Genomic DNA, 18,246 nt, shown 5'->3' with positions numbered 1-18,246 from the left:
TCATAAAATCGATACAAAGTAGAAAAACCGCTATCAAATACACAAACCGGACGAAGCAGAGTATTTATACATCCCTAACAACAAAAAAGACACAAACTACAGATCTGAGGGTACTCGCAGTTACTGACAGCTAGTTCAAAGCCAATAACAAATAATGAAAATGTCATGTATCAAAGACTAAAGTATCAGTCAGTACACATACAACATCCAAAAGATTTAGTGTAAGGACGTTATTAACAGTCAGAGAAACACATGACCTTTTGCAATGCCAAAATATAGGTATAAACAGATTCTAGTACCGTGAATAGAACCGTGAATGTGCATATGTGTATAACAATAATATTTATTATGGTTTTTAATTTAATAGTTATACCAATAAAAACAATATCAAAGGTCAAATTACATTGTTGAATTGGTAACCTTTCAGAATAATTAAATTTAGTTAAAGGAGTGATGAATCCTGATGAGTTTACCGGGATCGTATCTAAATGTTCAGGCTCTGTAAACAAGATGATAGGAATACCCTTTACCGTCAGATGTCAAACGGTCATTTTTGCCACAGGTCTCAAATAATCATCCGTTACCGTTTTTATTTTTGGAAAGAATTTATCGTGATTCGTCAAAATCAGTCGATTTTTTTATCGTCATAAAGAAAATGTACATTTTATCGTTATGCATCAAAACATTGTTTACCGTTATTCTTCATGAAGGTACACCCCATTTCAACCCTCAAACAACATCACTGTAACAATTAGGATGTGCTATTCTGTTTGAAATAATTTTTCTACAGGTACAGTCAAACTAGCAAACCAAATATGTGCAACTATGGAAAAATTAAGTAAATGGTTTTTAGTAATTTGTGTTAACGAAATCCTTGACTTAATAATTTACCAGTAATACATAGATTACGTTCATTGAAATCTAAAAACGTCACTACAGACCGTGGGACATAGCGAACGAGTTGTGATATATAAAAACAGCAAGACGGTGCCAAAGGAATATCACCGTCAAAAGATGAAAAATTAACAATAGGGAAAGAAAAATCGTCCCTTCTTTTCCTCGGATCGCTTAGAACACCATTTTCTTCCCTTTTGTTTTTTTATTCAGTGTTTGAAAATATGTCTCTACTGATATAAAAATAAGGAGATATGGTATGATTGCCAATGAGACAACTATTCACCAAAGTTCAAATGAAGTGGATATAAACAATTATACACGCAATCGTATGGGCTTCAACAATGAGAAAAACCAATACCGTGTAATCAACTGTCAAAGGCATATACATGAAAAATATGAAACGGCCTAATTTATAACAAAACAATTTACGTTGACAAAACCCAAACTGTTTAGTAAGGTGCAAAGCCGGGTAATCATTTTGTTTTCCGTGATTAGACTCATTTTACCTTAAAAATAAACACATTTTGCAAACGGAGGATAAGGAGATATGGAATGCTTGCCAATGAGACAAACTGTTTAGCAAAGTGCAAAGGCAATCATTTTGTTTTCATTAGACTCATTTACCTTCAAAATAAACACATTTTGCAAACGGACATATTTTAACTAAACTCGTTTTCTAAGAGAAATTATTCCTGATCCTGAATTTTCTAGTTAAATTCTGAATTCCGATTTTTTTGTCATGAATTTTATCCCTAGTCGGAACGTTGTTGGTTAATATTATATAAAGTAGGATGTTGGGGTTTGGTCAAATTATTTTTACTGGTATTTGTCAGATTGCGGAAACCAGTAATAAACTGGGTTTAATCCTTCATTTTCCTATGTATCGTATAGAGTAGCTAATCGGGTACCAGGTAAATCCACGTCGGCAAAATGGAAGGTTACAAAAAAGTCGCCGGTCTCTTGGTGATTGCAGTTATTTCCAGCTCTTTAGTATTTGCTGGAAAGAAAACACTTGTACTGGTTGACAACTGGTCATTACGCGAAACACATTCTATATTCTTCAGAACACTGCGAGGTTAGAAATTAATTACTCGTTGAAAATGAAATTCTATAATTTTTGTGTGACGGGATTGCTTCCCTTTGTAAATGTGGTAGATACTTAGTCTGAGCCGTAAGCGGTTGAGCTAAGGAAATACTTCTTTTGCTCCGTCGGTATACGAGCTTCTTTGTAACACAGAGGTCCCGGGTTAGAGTCCCGGTGGAGATGAAGATGATTTTGTAAGAAGAATCGTGCTCTCCGGTTACATTTCGTCATTTGCTTGAAAAACGAGAGATTTATATCCCATGACTAGTCCAAATAATTATGACGTCTTGGAAGGCTATTTTAAATTTTTGCTTTGTGACCTTCCTGTGACGTCATAATGCTGAAGCCACCATTTTCGGTTGTACTTTGAGAGCACATTTTGCTCTCAACTTTGAGACCCAATTTAGCTATAAAATTTTCATTGAAGGCTAACAATTTTTGCATATATAAAATCTCTTACCTTTTATGTGTTTGTTTGTGCAAAATATTTCCAATAAATCCCTACAGTAATAATAAAATAAGTTACAATTTCATCTGAGGCGGACGATTATCTAGTGTTTTTTTAAAACGTTTATCTGATTTCTCATGTTCTTTTTAGGAGAGTACAAAATATAAATTTCTGCACCAAACTCGGTAAAATTTGACAGACCCGGAACCTTTGTTTTATATTACCCGGAAATTCAGGTCCATCAAATTTTACCAAGTTTTGTTCATAAATATATTTTATACTCCTAAAAGGAGAAATCAGCATCATAAGGAGAAATCAGCTAAACGTTTTAATAAAGCAGTAAATTCCCTCTCAAAGTCCAACTGAAAATATGAGTTCGGCGTTATGACGTCTATGTAGGCCTCAAAGAAAAAAATATATAATAGCCTTTCAAGACGTCATAATTATTTGGACTAATCCCATGACCCGTAATTTGACGATATTGTCACTCCCTCACTATACACATATGCAAGTTTGACAAGTATTCATCGAGGGCCAACCCAAACAGTGATATTGTATTGCAATCTTCAATCTTCAATATTTGTCTTGATGACAGGGTAATCTCTTATGTAAATTATCATCTCTTGTAAAATTATAATCAGTTCAGTTCAGTTTCTTGTATATTCCTCCATTAATTGTGGAGCACTACCCATAGGGTAAAATTGTAGCAACTATATACACCTTAAAACATAAGGAAACATTCAATTTTGTACAGATTAAAGATATAATTACTAATGTAGTTTCTCCTTTGTACTTAAATATTGTAGGTGGCGCTTTTAAAAAATAATAATTAAGAACAAATTTTACTAAAAAAAAACTAAAAATTAAAAACATTGTATAATCAGGTAATTGAATTGGTATAAAGAAAAAAATGAAAAAGAATGTGTATTGAATTATCCACTAAAACGGTTCGTTTCCTGTATGTACTCGGCTAATACTTGAATGATATTTTCTGCATTTGACAGATTGATTGCTAATAAATTGCCTAAATCTGTTAGAATTTGAACTGTTATGAAGTAAATTTGATGAAATAATTTGTCTCTGGCATCAGAATATAGATAGTGTTGTACATCTTCTTTTTGTTTGCAGTGTTCACATATCACCCTGTGTTTGTCCATCTACATGAGGCTATTTTTGCCTCGGCCATAGTTGTATCGGCCACTGCATTGAATGATGTTCTTAACATAAGCATATGCATTATCAAGGATTTGTATCGCAAGTCTTACTATCCAAATTTTTGATAACCGAGAATAGAAAATAAACAATGTCATTCCTGGATAAAAAAGTAGACCCTTGCGAAAAATGAAATCAATTATTAAATTGTTGAAAAACATGAGTAACCTTTTTTTTACTAAGGACTGACTTATAAGTGTACTAGATTCAAGTTTTTACACATCTATGATCCTGTAACTTATTTATAGCAATGACCAAACAATGAAATATGGTCTGAATGGTGAATGTCAGTGAAGTCCTGTCTATATATTATGGTCCCAGGTTAAGTCCCATATAGTGACTAGTATATTTAATAATTCAGACATACATGATATGATAACTAATTATCAAATAATCAGAGGGATGGTTATGATGAGGACTTTATCATCCTTACATTTTAAATAACAATCATATCTTGTTCAGTATATTTAGACTTGTTTATAAAAACTATGTATATAAATTATATTTTTAGTATTCTTTGGGCATAATGTGTGCTTGGGTTAATTACATCATGTACAGTGTATGTGCAAAATTAAAATTATTTAATTTTACACATTTATAGTAGTTAATCTCTTGCTTAAATACTAAACATGCTCAATGTATTATCTTGTTATCTATCACCTTTTATTCCATCCATGTTGTAAGACATATCTTTTCTTATTTGTATTTATACATATTGCAATCTATTATAAATTGTGAATATTGGGTAAATGACGAAAACTGGTGCCATCAGAATTTCATCTATTAAGCTTTCTGATTATATATATATATATATGTATATAAGGATAGAAATAAAACAAAAAATTCTTTTTTTTTTCAGAGAAAGGATATGATTTGACCTTCAAGACAGCTGATGATGCTTCCCTGGCTTTGGTGAAATATGGAGAATTCTTGTATGACAATCTCATCTTGTTTTCACCATCAGTTGAAGGTATACATATTTAACCAAATCATAAACTTTACACATGTGCAAATGTATACATGAAAGAATTGAAAGAAAGAACAATTGCATAGTGTCTTGAGCTAAATGTTGTTCTTCCCTTTTAAAACTACTATGAACCAAACAAACAAACAAACAAAAATGTAATCATAGAACAGACATAATAAACAATCAAAACACAGCTACAGAGATAAACAATATAAAAGTCTTTACTGCAAATTTGGGCCCCAGAAGAGGCAGTGTTGTACATCGGCCATATCAAAATAAAAGTGTATAAACAAGTAAAAACCATAGAAATGAAACTAAAAACAACATACATGTACATCATCCTTTTTTTTTTGTTTTTTGTTTAATATATCAGCCAAAACCTATAAAAATTTTGTAAATGTTCTTTTAGTCTGTGCACCCTCAAAATCTGTTCACTATATTGACAAAAGAGCACTCCTTCTGTAGATGTCCAATCTTGTAAAAGGCAGAGTACATTGTAGTTGGTCATGTTGGTAAATGACCAATCAAAAGTGTTGTATAGACTACCTTATAAGAAAGATTTTGAAAAATGATTTTCTTTACTTTAGAATTTGGAGGTTCTGTAAATGTAGAGGCTATCACCAGTTTTATAGATGGAGGGGGTAATGTTCTTGTTGCTGCTAGTTCTCAAGTTGGTAAGTATTTTAAGTATTTGAAGTATTATAAACTTCATGTATATTCACTAAGAGTATAATTTAAGGATAGAATTTGTCAATATCCATTTCTCTTTATATGTCACCACTTCAAGGAAGGAAAACATATTGTTTTATCATTGTTTAACCTGCATTTGTATAACTTTGAAGTTACAAATTAAGCGGAATACCTAATATCTTTGATATAAACAGAGTTACTAATTTAGAAAATAATGTTGGTGTTTGGGGTTTACGACATAATAGAAAAGAGTGCTCATAGTATTTTGACGTCACACCATCTGATATAGATACCTAACTTCAGAAAATTAAAACTCATACTGGTCAGACATTGAAAACTTACAATATGTCTGAATGATAATAAACATTGCCAGCTTGATTGTTTGATTCTCATCTAACCATAATAATATTTCATACATAACATGATATGCACCTGGATAATAGAAAAGGAGGAATCCTTTGCATTTTTGTCTTTTTCGTTGGTTCTTAAGGGAAACATGGACAAAGTTAATCCTTAGTATTTTCAAATAGCATATTGGGATTTGAAATGTCACTGTTTCCCTAAAATTAATGCACCACATTAAGTATACTTTTATAATGCAATCCATTCAGATAGCATCATGATACCATAAGGCCCTTAGGAGGACATGGACCAAACCTACAAGTTCCAATTTTAAGTATACACAAATACAATGGCATTCTCACAACCTATTATGAAAGTGCTTTTTTTCTTTTGAATTATTTTTGGGACCACTTCAAACAAAATGTGGGCTCAAACAAATCTACTAAAGGGACTAGGATTCTTGAAGTTGCATCTCTTCATAAATAAATTATAATTTAAATTATATATTTTTACACAATTTTATGTCGCTTTGTTGCTATATTAATACGATTTTGTTTAGGGGACACCATCAGAGAATTGGCTACAGAATGTGGTGTAGAATTAGATGAGGAGAAGACAGCTGTGATTGATCACCTTAATTATGACATGGCTGATCAAGGAAAAGTAGGTCATGCAAAAATCTTATAAAAAGAATGCCATCAGCCTTTTTCATGCGCTTTGGATCTAATGCCTGCTGTTCTTTTATATTTGGTTGCATGTTTGAAAATAAATGTAGTTATGCTCGGGAACGCATTATCTTTCAGTCTTGACTTCAGTATTGTAAGCTTTATGAACGTAAAAATTATTCTGAATGTCACAAAAATATATAATCACTAGTTGCTAGATGAACTGGGTTTGTAACAGTAACATCAAAAATTCACATTTTCAAATGTTAGAATACAAATGAGTTATTATCCTATAAATTGAACTTACCTTTAAATCTCTGAAAATTTCAATTTTTTCATAAGAGACTTACAGTCAGGGGTACAACTTGTACAAGTAATTTTTATACGACCGCATGGTCGTATATTGGTTTGACGTTGGCGGCGGCGGCGTCGTCCGAAGACACTTTAGTTTTCGCACTCTAACTTTAGTTTAAGTGAATGGATCTCAATGAAATTTTACTTTAAGGCTCAATACCACAAAAGGAAGGTGGGGATTGATTTTGGGGGTTATGGTACCAACAGTTAAGGAATTAGGGGCCAAAAATAAGCATTTTTGTAACTTCCAGACATAACTTGTGTGTAAGTGTATGGATCTCTCTGACATTGTACCACAAGGTTCCATGTCACAAAGGGAATGCTGGGATTGATTTTGAGGGTAATTGCCTCCAAATTTTAGGAATTAGGGGCCAAAAAGGGGCAAAAAACAAGTATTTTTCTAGTTTCATGACAATAACTTGTGTGTTAGTGTATGGATCTCTCTGACATTGTATCACAAGGTTCCATATCACAAAGGGAATGCTGGGATTGATTTTGGGGGTAATTGCCTCCAAATTTTAGGAATTAGGGGCCAAAAAGGGGCAAAAAACAAGCATTTTTCTAGTTTCATGACAATAACTTGTGTGTAAGAGTATGGATCTTTATGAAATTGCACTACAAGGTTCCATATCAGAAAGGGAAAGCTGGAATTGAGTTTGGAGGAAAGTGACCAAAAAGCTTAGGAAGAAGGGGCCACAAAGGGGCCAAAAATAAGCATTTTTCTAGTTTCCAGACAATAACTTGTGTTCAAGTGTATGGATCTCTCTGAAATTGTACTGCAAGGTACCATACCACAAAGGGAAGGCTAGGATTGAGTTTGGGGGTAATTCCCTCAAAATTTTAGGAATTAGGGGCCATAAAAGGGCAAAAAAACAAGCATTTTTCTAGTTTCAGGACAATAACTTGTGTGTAAGTGTATGGATCTTTATGAAATTGTACAGCAAGGTTCCGTATCACAAAGGGAAAGCTGGGTTTGAGTTTGGGGGTAATTGCCCTTAACGTTTAGGAATTTGGGGCCAAAAAACAAGCATTTTTCTAGTTTCCAGACAATAACTTGTGTTCAAGTGTATGGATCTCTCTGAAATTGTACTGCAAGGTACCATACCACAAAGGGAAGGCTGGGATTGAGTTTGGGGGTGATGAATCATAAGGGGGTTCAAAAAATTTGGGGGGGGGAATTTTTTTTCTTTAGAATTTTCCATTTTAAATTGGTTATTTCTGATTTATATATAAAAGCAAATAATAATGATATGGTTTGAATAGGTAAATTTAAATTTTTTAAGTTCTTAGACCACTTTCATTCTGTGTCAGAAACCTATGCTGTGTCAAATATTTAATTACAATCCAAATTCAGTGCTGTATCAAGCTTGAATGTTGTGTCCATACTTGCCCCAACTGTTCAGGGTTCGACCTCTGCGGTCGTATCAAGCTGCGCCCCAGCGGAGCATTTTATTATTTACTTGAAGAAGTAAATATTAATATACTTATATAAGTAAATTTGTAAGATACCTATACAAGTGTATTTTATTTACTTGTATAGGTAAATTATTTTAATGGCTAAGTTATGTCCCTTAGACATTCAGATTTTTTACTTGTACAAGTAAAAAAGTCATACTATCTTCTTTTCTTGAAATTCTCAAGACTTCTTTGCTCTAATAGAATTTTTTTATTGTCTGGTCTTTGCAGATGTCTTTACTGATCACTTAAGTGTAATTTCATGGACAATTAAAATGTCAATTGTCTGTTATCTTCTCATTTACAAGCCTCCAGGTGGCAATTTTTGAAGGCCTTGCACAATTACTTGAGATCTTTGCCCAATTAGTTTCTCTGTTGGATTAATGAGATGAAACATTGAACTCTAATAAAAAATTATGAGCTTACACGAGAAAAATTGTTTACGGCATGTTTTTACATCCCAAAACTTGAGAATTTTAGGGAGTGTAAAAAAAAATACTTATACAAGTAAATTTTTTGAGAAAATTAAAGGGAGATTATATTCAAACCTTATAAGAAAATTATGAATATAACAAATTTACTTATACAAGTATTTTATTATTTTCTTCTTCAAGTAAATGAAAAAAAAACTTGTATAAGTTGTACCCCTGACTGACTTAATCAAATGTTGAATAGTATGTTAACAGGGGATGCAACTCTTTTATTTTTTTCAGCACACCTTGATAGTTGCTGAACCAAAGAACTTGTTGGATGCACCAATGGTGGTTGGAAGCAAAATTTCCTCACCTTTCCTGTTCAGGGGAGTTGGGTAGGTATTAATTTATAAAACTTGCTATGTAAGGTATGACAATTAAAGAATATTTTGATGATAATGAATTTATATATGTACATAAAATAAGAAGATGGAGTGATTGTCTATGAGATAACTATCCACCAGAGTCCAAATGAGGCCTGGGCATGATGAAATGTGAAACATGCTTTTTTCAGTGAAATTTTGACACACTATCGATCTTTTCAAAGTACAAAATAGTTCTAAGGGTAAACGTAACTGATACACAAAAGCAATTGTGTAAGATTAAAACACTATGTGTTGACATTTGGAAGACATTCAGTTGCTGTTATAATGATGGGTACCACACATCTTCTATTCACATGAACCCAGTTATAATGATGAAATCGTTTACTGAGAATAGTTAACTAATAATGTGGTTAAGGTTTACCTTCATGATAATATAGGGTTGATACATAGGTGTCACTAGTCAGTATGTCTTTTATTTGGTTACAAGCCAAAACATATTGTATCTTGACCTAGTGGGGTTGCTTAACTATATATATTTCCTTTCCTGGATGTTGACCTTTTGCAACTTTTCAATGTTCAAATTTTATTTGTTGGTGAAAAATGTTTTGCCTAAGAGTTGAAGCTAAATTTGGGTCAGTTGGGGAAACCCTTCACACACTTCTGTTTTTAGCCATAAAAGCAGAGCAACATTGATTTCTGAGAGATTAAATTAGTATTTTAAATACTTCATGTCTTGTTTCATTGTAGAATGGTAGCTGACCAGGAGAATCCTTTAGTAATGAATGTACTACATGCCTCCTCTACAGCCTACTCTTTCAATCCTGATACTAAGATAGATGATGTAAGTAAACAGTACTGTAGAGGAATTCATGTATAGGATGTTCCTCACGAAGGTCAAATAGATAGGATTTCACTGAACTGCAATCAGTTCAAATAACACATTGAAATAAAAGTACAATATACTCCTGTTTATAGAAACAGGAGGTAGACTTACTCAATTGTTTATACGACCGCAAAAAAATTTTGTGGTCGTATATTGGTATGACGTTGGCGTCGTCGTCGCCGGCGTCGTCGTCCGAATACATATTGGTTTTCGCACTCTAACTTTAGTTTAAGTGAATGGATCTTTTTGAAATTTGACCATAAGGTTAAATACCACAAAAGGCAGGTTGGGATTGATTTTGGGGGTTATGGTACCAACAGTTAAGGAATTAGGGGCCAAAAAGGGGCCAAAAATGAGCATTTTCTAGTTTCCAGACAATAACTGTGGAACGGTGTATGGATCTCTCTGAAATTATACTACAAGTTTCCATACCACAAAGGGATGGTTAGGATTTGCTTTGGGGGGTTATGGCTCAAACGGTTTAGGAATTAGGGGCAAAAAAGGGGGAAAAACAAGGTTGTCCTGGTTAATGGACAAATACTTTAGTACAAAACATAATTTAAAGCAGTGTAAGGGAGATAAATCAAATACATCATTGAAATTATCTCCCTTACACTGCTTTTAAATTATGTATAAAGTAATGGTTAATGAACAATAAAGATAATCTAAAACAGTGTAAGGGAGGTAATCCAAATACAACGTTTTGGTTACTTCCCTTACACTGCTTTTAAATTATGTTTAAAGAAATGCATATTTATAAAGGAAGACCAGTAAAAATATCTGCAAATGTTTTCATCTTTTTTTTTTACAAAAAAATCCATATGAAAGATTTGACACTATATTTTTATTAATTCTATTATAAAATAGATTAAGTTAGCACTATGGTAAATTTAAATGGGTAATTATGGTTGCCAACTCCATTGGAAATTTGAATTGAGATTATGACCATATCTTGAGGGAAAGAATTTTTTTGGGGGAAAAAGGGGGGGGGGGGATAAAAAGAAATTGTGGGGGCCAATTTTTTCTCATTTCAGATTTCAGAAATTAAAAAGAATTATTCTTCAAATATTATTTTTTTTTCAAATTTCAAATATTGAAAAATTTCAAGAAGTAATCTTTAATTGTACAGTATGGCGCATTAGATTTGTAAAATCTTTGATCACATTTATTTATTTGTTATGCCGAATCTAACAGTGTATTTAGATTTTTAATTTTGGGTCCAGTTTTCAAATTGGTCTACATTAATGTCCAAAGGGTCCAAAATTAAACTTTGTTTGATTTTAGCAAAAATTGAATATATGAGGTTCTTTGATATGCTGAATCTAAACATGTATTTAGATTTTTGATTTTTGGCCCAGTTTTCAAGTTGGTCCAAATTGGGGTCCAAAATTAAACTTTGTTTGATTTCAACAAAAATTGAATATATGGGGTTCTTTGATATGCTGAATCTAACCATGTATTTAGATTTTTTATTTGTGGACCCCGTTATCTAATTGGTTCATATTGAGGTCAAAAGGGTCCAAAATTAAACTTTGTTTGATTTCATCTAAAATTGAATTATTGGGGTTCTTTGATATTCCAAATCTAACCGTGTATTTAGGTTTTTAATTTTGGGTCCTGTTTTTTAAATTGGTCTACATTGAGGTCCAAAGGGTCAAAAATTAAACTTAGTTTGATTTTGACAAAAATTGAATTCTTGGGGTTCTTTGATTTGCTGAATCTAAACATGTGTTTAGATTTTTGATTATGGGCCCAGTTTTCAAGTTGGTCCAAGATAGGGTCCAGTATTTAAACTTTGTTTGATTTCAACAAAAATTGAATATATGGGGTTCTTTGATATGCTGAATCTAAACATGTATTTAGATTTTTGATTATGGGCCCAGTTTTCAAGTTGGTCCAAATTGGGGTCCAAAATTAAACTTTGATTGATTTCAACAAAAATTGAATATATGAGGTTCTTTGATATGCTGAATCTAACCATGTATTTAGATTTTTTATTTGTAGGCCCCGCTATCAAATTGGTTCATATTGAGGTCAAAAGGGTCCAAAATTAAACTTTGTTTGATTTCATCGAAAATTGAATTATTTGGGTTCTTTGATATGCCAAATCTAACCGTGTTTTTAGATTTTTAATTTGGGTCCCGTTTTTTAAATTGGTCTTCATTGAGGTCCAAAGGGTCCAAAATTAAACTTAGTTTGATTTTAACAAAAATTGAATTCTTGGGGTTCTTTGATATGCTGAATCTAAACATGTGTTTAGATTTTTGATTATGGGCCCAGTTTTCAAGTTGGTCCAAGTTGGGGTCCAAAATTAAACTTTTTTTGATTTCAACAAAAATTGAATATATGGGGTTCTTTGATATGCTGAATCTAACCATGAATTTAGATTTTTTATTTGTGGGCCCTGCTATCAAATTGGTTCATATTGAGGTCAAAAGGGTCCAAAATTAAACTTTGTTTGATTTCATCAAAAATTGAATTATTGGGGTTCTTTGATATTCCAAATCTAACTGTGTATTTAGATTTTTTATTTTAAGTCCCGTTTTTTAAATTGGTCTACATTAAGGTCCAAAGGGTCCAAAATTAAACTTAGTTTGATTTTAGCAAAAATTGAATTCTTGGGGTTCTTTGATATGCTGAATCTAAACATGTGTTTGGATTTTTGATTATGGGCCCAGTTTTCAAGTTTGTCCAAGTTGGGGTCCAAAATTAAACTTTGTTTGATTTTAACAAAAATTGAATATATGGGGTTCTTTGATATGCTGAATCTAACCATGTATTTTGATTTTGGACATTGGACCATAATAGGTAAATTAAAAAAATTCAAGTTCTTAGACCACATTCTTTCTGTGTCAGAAACCTATGCTGTGTCAAATATTTAATAACAATCCAAATTCAGAGCTGTATCAAGCTTGAATGTTGTGTCCATACTTGCCCCAACTGTTCAGGGTTCGACCTCTGCGGTCGTATCAAGCTGCGCCCCAGCGAAGCATTTTATTATCCATTTGTAAAATTCAAGAAATACAGTTTCCAGCTGTCTGAAACTGGATCTGGTTTTGACTACTAAACTTTGGACAATTTATACTGGAACTCCAGCTAGAATTTGATGAAACATATTAATGGGATTTTTTATGTGCATAATACTTGATATACAGCTTAAAAAACTCACAAAGATATTCCCATAATAGAAACATCTTAAAAATTTCTAATTAATCCAGATTTCAGTTTAATACCACAGTGATACGAATACAAGAAGTAGATAATGTTATTTTTTGCTTTGCAGTATTTCTGGATTACAAAATTGATTTGAAATTAGAAAACAACTTAACATATGTGTTCATTTATTTGACAGTATCCCCATGCAGTTGGAAAGAACACCCTCCTTGTTGCAGCATTACAGGCCAGAAACAATGCCCGAGTGGTGTTTGTTGGATCCCTTGAATTCTTCAGTGATGAGTTATTTACATCTCCAGTACAGAATGCCATTGGCAAACAGAAGTAAGACTAGTTTCAAAACACGTTACATCTACTGTTTCCTTTTTCTAGTTAAATGAATGGTTCAGAATAAGGTAAAAGTCTTTTTTTTGTTTATGGTTCTATTGCATGCATTTTTTGGCAATTTACAGCTTACCTGTTTCAAAGAATGACAATCACGAAAATATCCATCAAACTTGAATCCATGTGATGTTTTGGAATTTACAAAATTTGAATCTGTTCAATATTTAACATGGTCAATGTGTATAGTTTTAAATATATGTAACCGAAATATTCTGTACTTGGACATTGGTCAAAATATTTGTGGTTGTGGCAGTCTAGTACTGTGATAAAAATCTGGGTCATTTACAGACCTCTAAAAAGAATGATATGATAATAAGTTTAATTGTTTATCCATGGTTAGAAATTCACAACAGCATGTATTCTCGTTAAATTTATGAACCATTATCATGGAATAATCTTGAATTTCTGTTAAATAACTGGTCAAATCTGCTGGATTTCTTGAAATTTTTTAAATATTTTAATAATTAAAATGAAATTTACATAAAAAGATGATTTATTTTGTTAAATATGTCATGGATTATATTTTGTTCTTTTTAGATTTGATAAATCTGGTAATGAACAGTTGGCATTTAACCTGGCTGACTGGGTTTTTAGAGAGAAAGGAGTTCTTAGAGTCGGAGCTGTAAAACACTTGAAGAAAGGGGAGAGTGCTCCACCTCAGTATTACACAGTCTTTGAAGAAGTGGTAAGTTTGAGTTGTTTTACCTGAAAGAAGTTATTGAAAATTTAAAAAGAGAGAATTAAGTCATTCAGTATTTTATTCCAACCAATATATTCTCATGGAGTGTGTCCAGTTTTTAAACAGTTAACTGTACATGAAAATATGATAGTGTGAGAGGGGAATGTATCAGATGGACATATTATTGTTACTTTGAAGAGTGAATATGTAAAGCAAACTTATTGTGTACAAATTTTTCTTGAAGGTTTTATACAAAAATACAACATCTTTCATGTGTTAAAGTCTTAAGATTACAACTTAGTTTTATTTATAAAAAAGAAGATGTGGTATGATTGCCAATGAGACAACTCTCCACAAAAGACCAAATGACACAGAAATTAACAGCTATAGGTCACTGTACGGCCTTCAACAATGAGCAAAGCCCATATCACATAGTCAGATATAAAAGGCCCCGAAATCACAAATGTAAAACAATTCAAACGAGCAAACTAACAGCCTAATTAATGTACTAAAAAATGAACGAAAAACAAATATGTAACACAGCAACAAACGACAACCACTGTATTACAGGCTCCTGACTTGGGACAGGCACATGGTTTATTAATTAAAAAGGGTTAAACAGAACTAGACATTTCTGATAAGATCGATGAATTGTACTATGTTCATGTGACTAAGTTGTATTGGTTCAGATGTACATTTGCATATGAAATGGTAACAACATTGGACAAGGTATACATCATGTAGCTAATATAAAATTAAATAACATATTTTCAATTTTTTACAATAGATTTTTTTTTATTTCAGTCTTATTCAGTTGTGATTGATGAATTGAAAGGAGGAAAATGGGTTCCATTCACTGCCAATGATGTACAACTGGAATTTGTCAGAATTGACCCATTTGTAAGAACCACTCTGCAACCCAAAAGTAAGTATATTCAAGGTTTTTACGTCCCATCTTTTATAGATAGGTTTCAACTGACACAATATGAGCAAGAGTTATTTCCCCTTTTGTTTTGGTTAAAGCTAGTTTATGTTCACATCAACTTGAAACTAAGAAAGGGGGCTGTTTGACACATTTGTATGTTTGCCAATTTAGGGATTTGACCAAAATTTCTCAGAGTTCACTGAACATGTAAAAAGTGATAGTGTAAGCGGGACTGAGTGTCCTATTGACACATAATCTTGTCAAATATTTGAGGTGATTAAAAAAATATAGATGTATATTTTTATGTAATGAGAACTTTAGCTGAAATTAAGCCTAGACAATCATGAAATAAAATAGATTGAGGTATGCATAGAGTAAGTTTTAAATTTTACAATTGATCATGTTGACTGTGGAATGGGAAAGGAAGAGTAAAGAAGCATGGAGATTCCCAGATAGATTTCTTCTTGAAATAGAAATATATCTGGAGAAGACATATGGAAATAGTGTCATTTATTCATTATTTTTGTTATATAACAAAATCTTATTCTTTTCTCAGATGGAAAATTTTCAACTATCTTTAAGTTACCGGATGTGTATGGTGTGTACCAGTTCAGAGTGGACTACAACAGGATAGGTTACACACATCTGTTTAGTACAACTCAGGTGAGAGGTTAATTTAGTGTCAATGATAATTATAGGTTTCATAATGAGTGAGAATGGGATATCGCTTGATATCAACTCGAGTTATTTAATTTCAATATAATATATTAATATTTAAATTAAATAACGAGAGTTGGTATCAAGTGATATCCGATTTTCACAAGTTGTTAAACCTATTTCTCTTATGGTCAACACACTCAATGTGTAGAATTAAAAATTCTGTGAATGTTGATCTAGTCTTTTGCACATTCCAGTATGACATATGTCTTTTTCCAGTGTCAAACTTTAACATCAGACATTTTAAAGACTTTTTGTACGCTTCAGAATGTAATGAAATTTGCCAAAAAGAAGATTGTCAGGTGAAATGTGTGAGTGTTTTGTATATTATTGAAGAAATCACAATGTCCGTTGCCATGAACAAAATGTACATCGTCTTAACCTTTGAAAGTCACCATTGACCTAAGGAATAACCAATGGAAATGCCGTAATATCATCTTGTGATGCTGGATAAGCCAATCAAATTAACCCAGATTTTCGTATCACTTTTTAGTATCACACTCCGTGCAGTGTGATACGAGAAATATATATTCATGCGAGAAATAGATAACAGGCTACAACCATAAGAGAAAATCACTTATGGAAGTCTGTTTTGTCAAAGAATTCTTGGAATATTACACAAAGCCATATTCACACACATGAAAAATAATTTCTCATCAATTTTTTACAAGTTCTTGGATATATTTATCTTATAAGGAAAAAAAATGCATACAATTGTGTTTTGAAGAATGAATAGAAGAAAAAAAAATAAAAATAAAAAAAATAGATATTTGAATCAATGGAAAACAATTAGAAAATAAAAATTAAACATTATACGTATTATTTTATGTAAGAACTAGACCATGTAATCTTTATATTTTTCTAGTGGTATAAATATCACAAGTACTTATAGAAATTGACATTAAAACATTAATGATATACCTATGATTGTAGTTATGAATGAAAAATCTTTTTATTATTACTTTTATTTTTCTTCATCCCTTTTATGTCTTTGGAAGGTTTATAATAGAAATTTCTGAGAACCTGAGCATGATTAATAAGCTTGTTAAGTGTTAAACTGGTCAGGTTTCATACCTAATTTTATCCAGCTGGTTATTCCAAACACTAACCATTTAAAGGTGGTACAATCCTGTCAAAAAATATATATTATACTGTTTTTGCATACACAAGTCTTAATTCCAGCTAATATTAAGTTCTTTTTTATTACAGGTATCTGTGAGACCATTAGAACATACACAGTATGAGAGATTTATCTATTCAGCATTCCCATACTATGCTAGTGCCTTCTCTATGATGGCTGGAGTAGTCCTGTTTAGTATAGTCTTCTTACATTTTAAAGACGAACCAAAAGAAAAGAAGGAATAACGAACAGTTTTAGTAGTTCACCAAATTTTTAGGTTTATACTTTTATCAGATACAGTTTATGTTTACTTATGTTCAAGTATATTTCACATCTATGTAGAACATATTGTTTTACTGCATAAGAATATGTCACATTTACTTTTTATGTTTATTTCTTTAATTTTTTTGGAACATTTGACTTTTGACATTAAGATAAGAAGACTTTTGTACACATTTATTGAAATAAAATTTCCACTAAAATAATTTATATTATGTATTAGTGTTATATGCCAGACTAGAGTGGATGTAGCAATTTCATTACCCATTTTTGGCATCTTGGGTCAAAGTTGAAGATTCTTGACTACCAGTATTCTATTAGGTATTTACTTCCTTTATTTAGGCATGTCTGAATCTTCGACTTTGATATATATGACGCAACAAAGTTTTCATCCTGTCTTGTCTTCAGTTTGTTGTTGCTGTGCTATTGCCTTAAGTTTCTGACAAACTCTCCGATTAGTTTGATAATCAGATAAATCAGAAATGAAGGACAATTTTTGCAATAGGGGAACTTGTTAAAAAATCCCATATTAATTTCCTGAAAGGTTTCCATTTTCAATGTTTTACTCAAGTTTGCAAAATAAATGGGATAGAAATAAATATACATTGAAGAATGCAATCCAAAACAACTTCCGACTGTTTTTTTCTTTGATAGGTGTTAAGTTAAGGTTAAATTTTTGTTTTAATTACGTTAAGAGGAGTCTTAGTTTTGCTTTCTGTGTATCAACAATGATGTGGGTTAAGTTTTTGTGATTGGTATAAATAAGGAGATGTTGCAATGAGAAAACAATCCAATTGTTATGCTGATAATTATGATTCCATGTTTGTTGAGTCTTGTAAAATGTGAGAATCTACCCCCCTAAGTTTTGAATCTTGTTACTTAACAGTTCAAGATTTATTGTTCACATAAAATTCAAATTTGTTTATACAAAACCAACTATTACTTAAATTGATTAATAAAGTTCAACTTGTTCATTTGAAAGGAAAAGGTTTGGTTATATGTATTTGTGATGAAAATCCCATAAAATGTTGTTTGAAAACAAAGGATAATTGGTCAATATACAGATGACATGATAAGATGGAATAAGGATATAATGTAAATTTGACTACCATCACATGAAGCCAGAAATAAATAGGGATCAATGTAGTTGGAACATCAATCCTCCGAAACGT

At 31.8% G+C, this 18,246-nt stretch overlaps 1 protein-coding gene across 1 annotated transcript; it reads left to right on the top strand.

Moving 5' to 3' along the window:
• The first annotated feature begins 1,788 nt into the window (after positions 1–1,788).
• On the top strand, positions 1,789–17,280 carry LOC127719871 (dolichyl-diphosphooligosaccharide--protein glycosyltransferase 48 kDa subunit-like). Its single transcript, XM_052226217.1, has 11 exons — positions 1,789–1,972; positions 4,501–4,611; positions 5,196–5,282; positions 6,200–6,303; positions 8,828–8,922; positions 9,661–9,754; positions 13,149–13,294; positions 13,892–14,039; positions 14,838–14,958; positions 15,515–15,621; positions 16,885–17,280. Exons 1-11 carry the CDS (start codon positions 1,828–1,830, stop codon positions 17,038–17,040), a joined length of 1,314 nt encoding a protein of 437 aa, XP_052082177.1. The 5' UTR covers positions 1,789–1,827; the 3' UTR covers positions 17,041–17,280.
• Positions 17,281–18,246: the final 966 nt, after the last annotated feature.

Source organism: Mytilus californianus, unplaced genomic scaffold (genome assembly GCF_021869535.1).
Source record: "Mytilus californianus isolate M0D057914Y unplaced genomic scaffold, xbMytCali1.0.p SCAF_11, whole genome shotgun sequence".
In the NCBI taxonomy this organism is placed as follows: Eukaryota; Metazoa; Mollusca; class Bivalvia; order Mytilida; family Mytilidae; genus Mytilus; species Mytilus californianus.
Note: the sequence above shows the minus strand (reverse complement) of the source record. Positions and strands in the feature narration are given on the sequence as shown.

What these genes read in the sequence shown, in the direction of transcription:
- LOC127719871 (XM_052226217.1), top strand. Translation starts at nt 1,828, where the DNA reads ATGGAAGGTTACAAAAAAGTCGCCGGTCTCTTGGTGATTGCAGTTATT. An exon ending in CTGATACTAAGATAGATGAT is followed by an intron (nt 9,755 to 13,148) that starts GTAAGTAAACAG and finishes TTTATTTGACAG; the next exon opens with TATCCCCATGCAGTTGGAAA. An exon ending in AATGCCATTGGCAAACAGAA is followed by an intron (nt 13,295 to 13,891) that starts GTAAGACTAGTT and finishes TGTTCTTTTTAG; the next exon opens with ATTTGATAAATCTGGTAATG.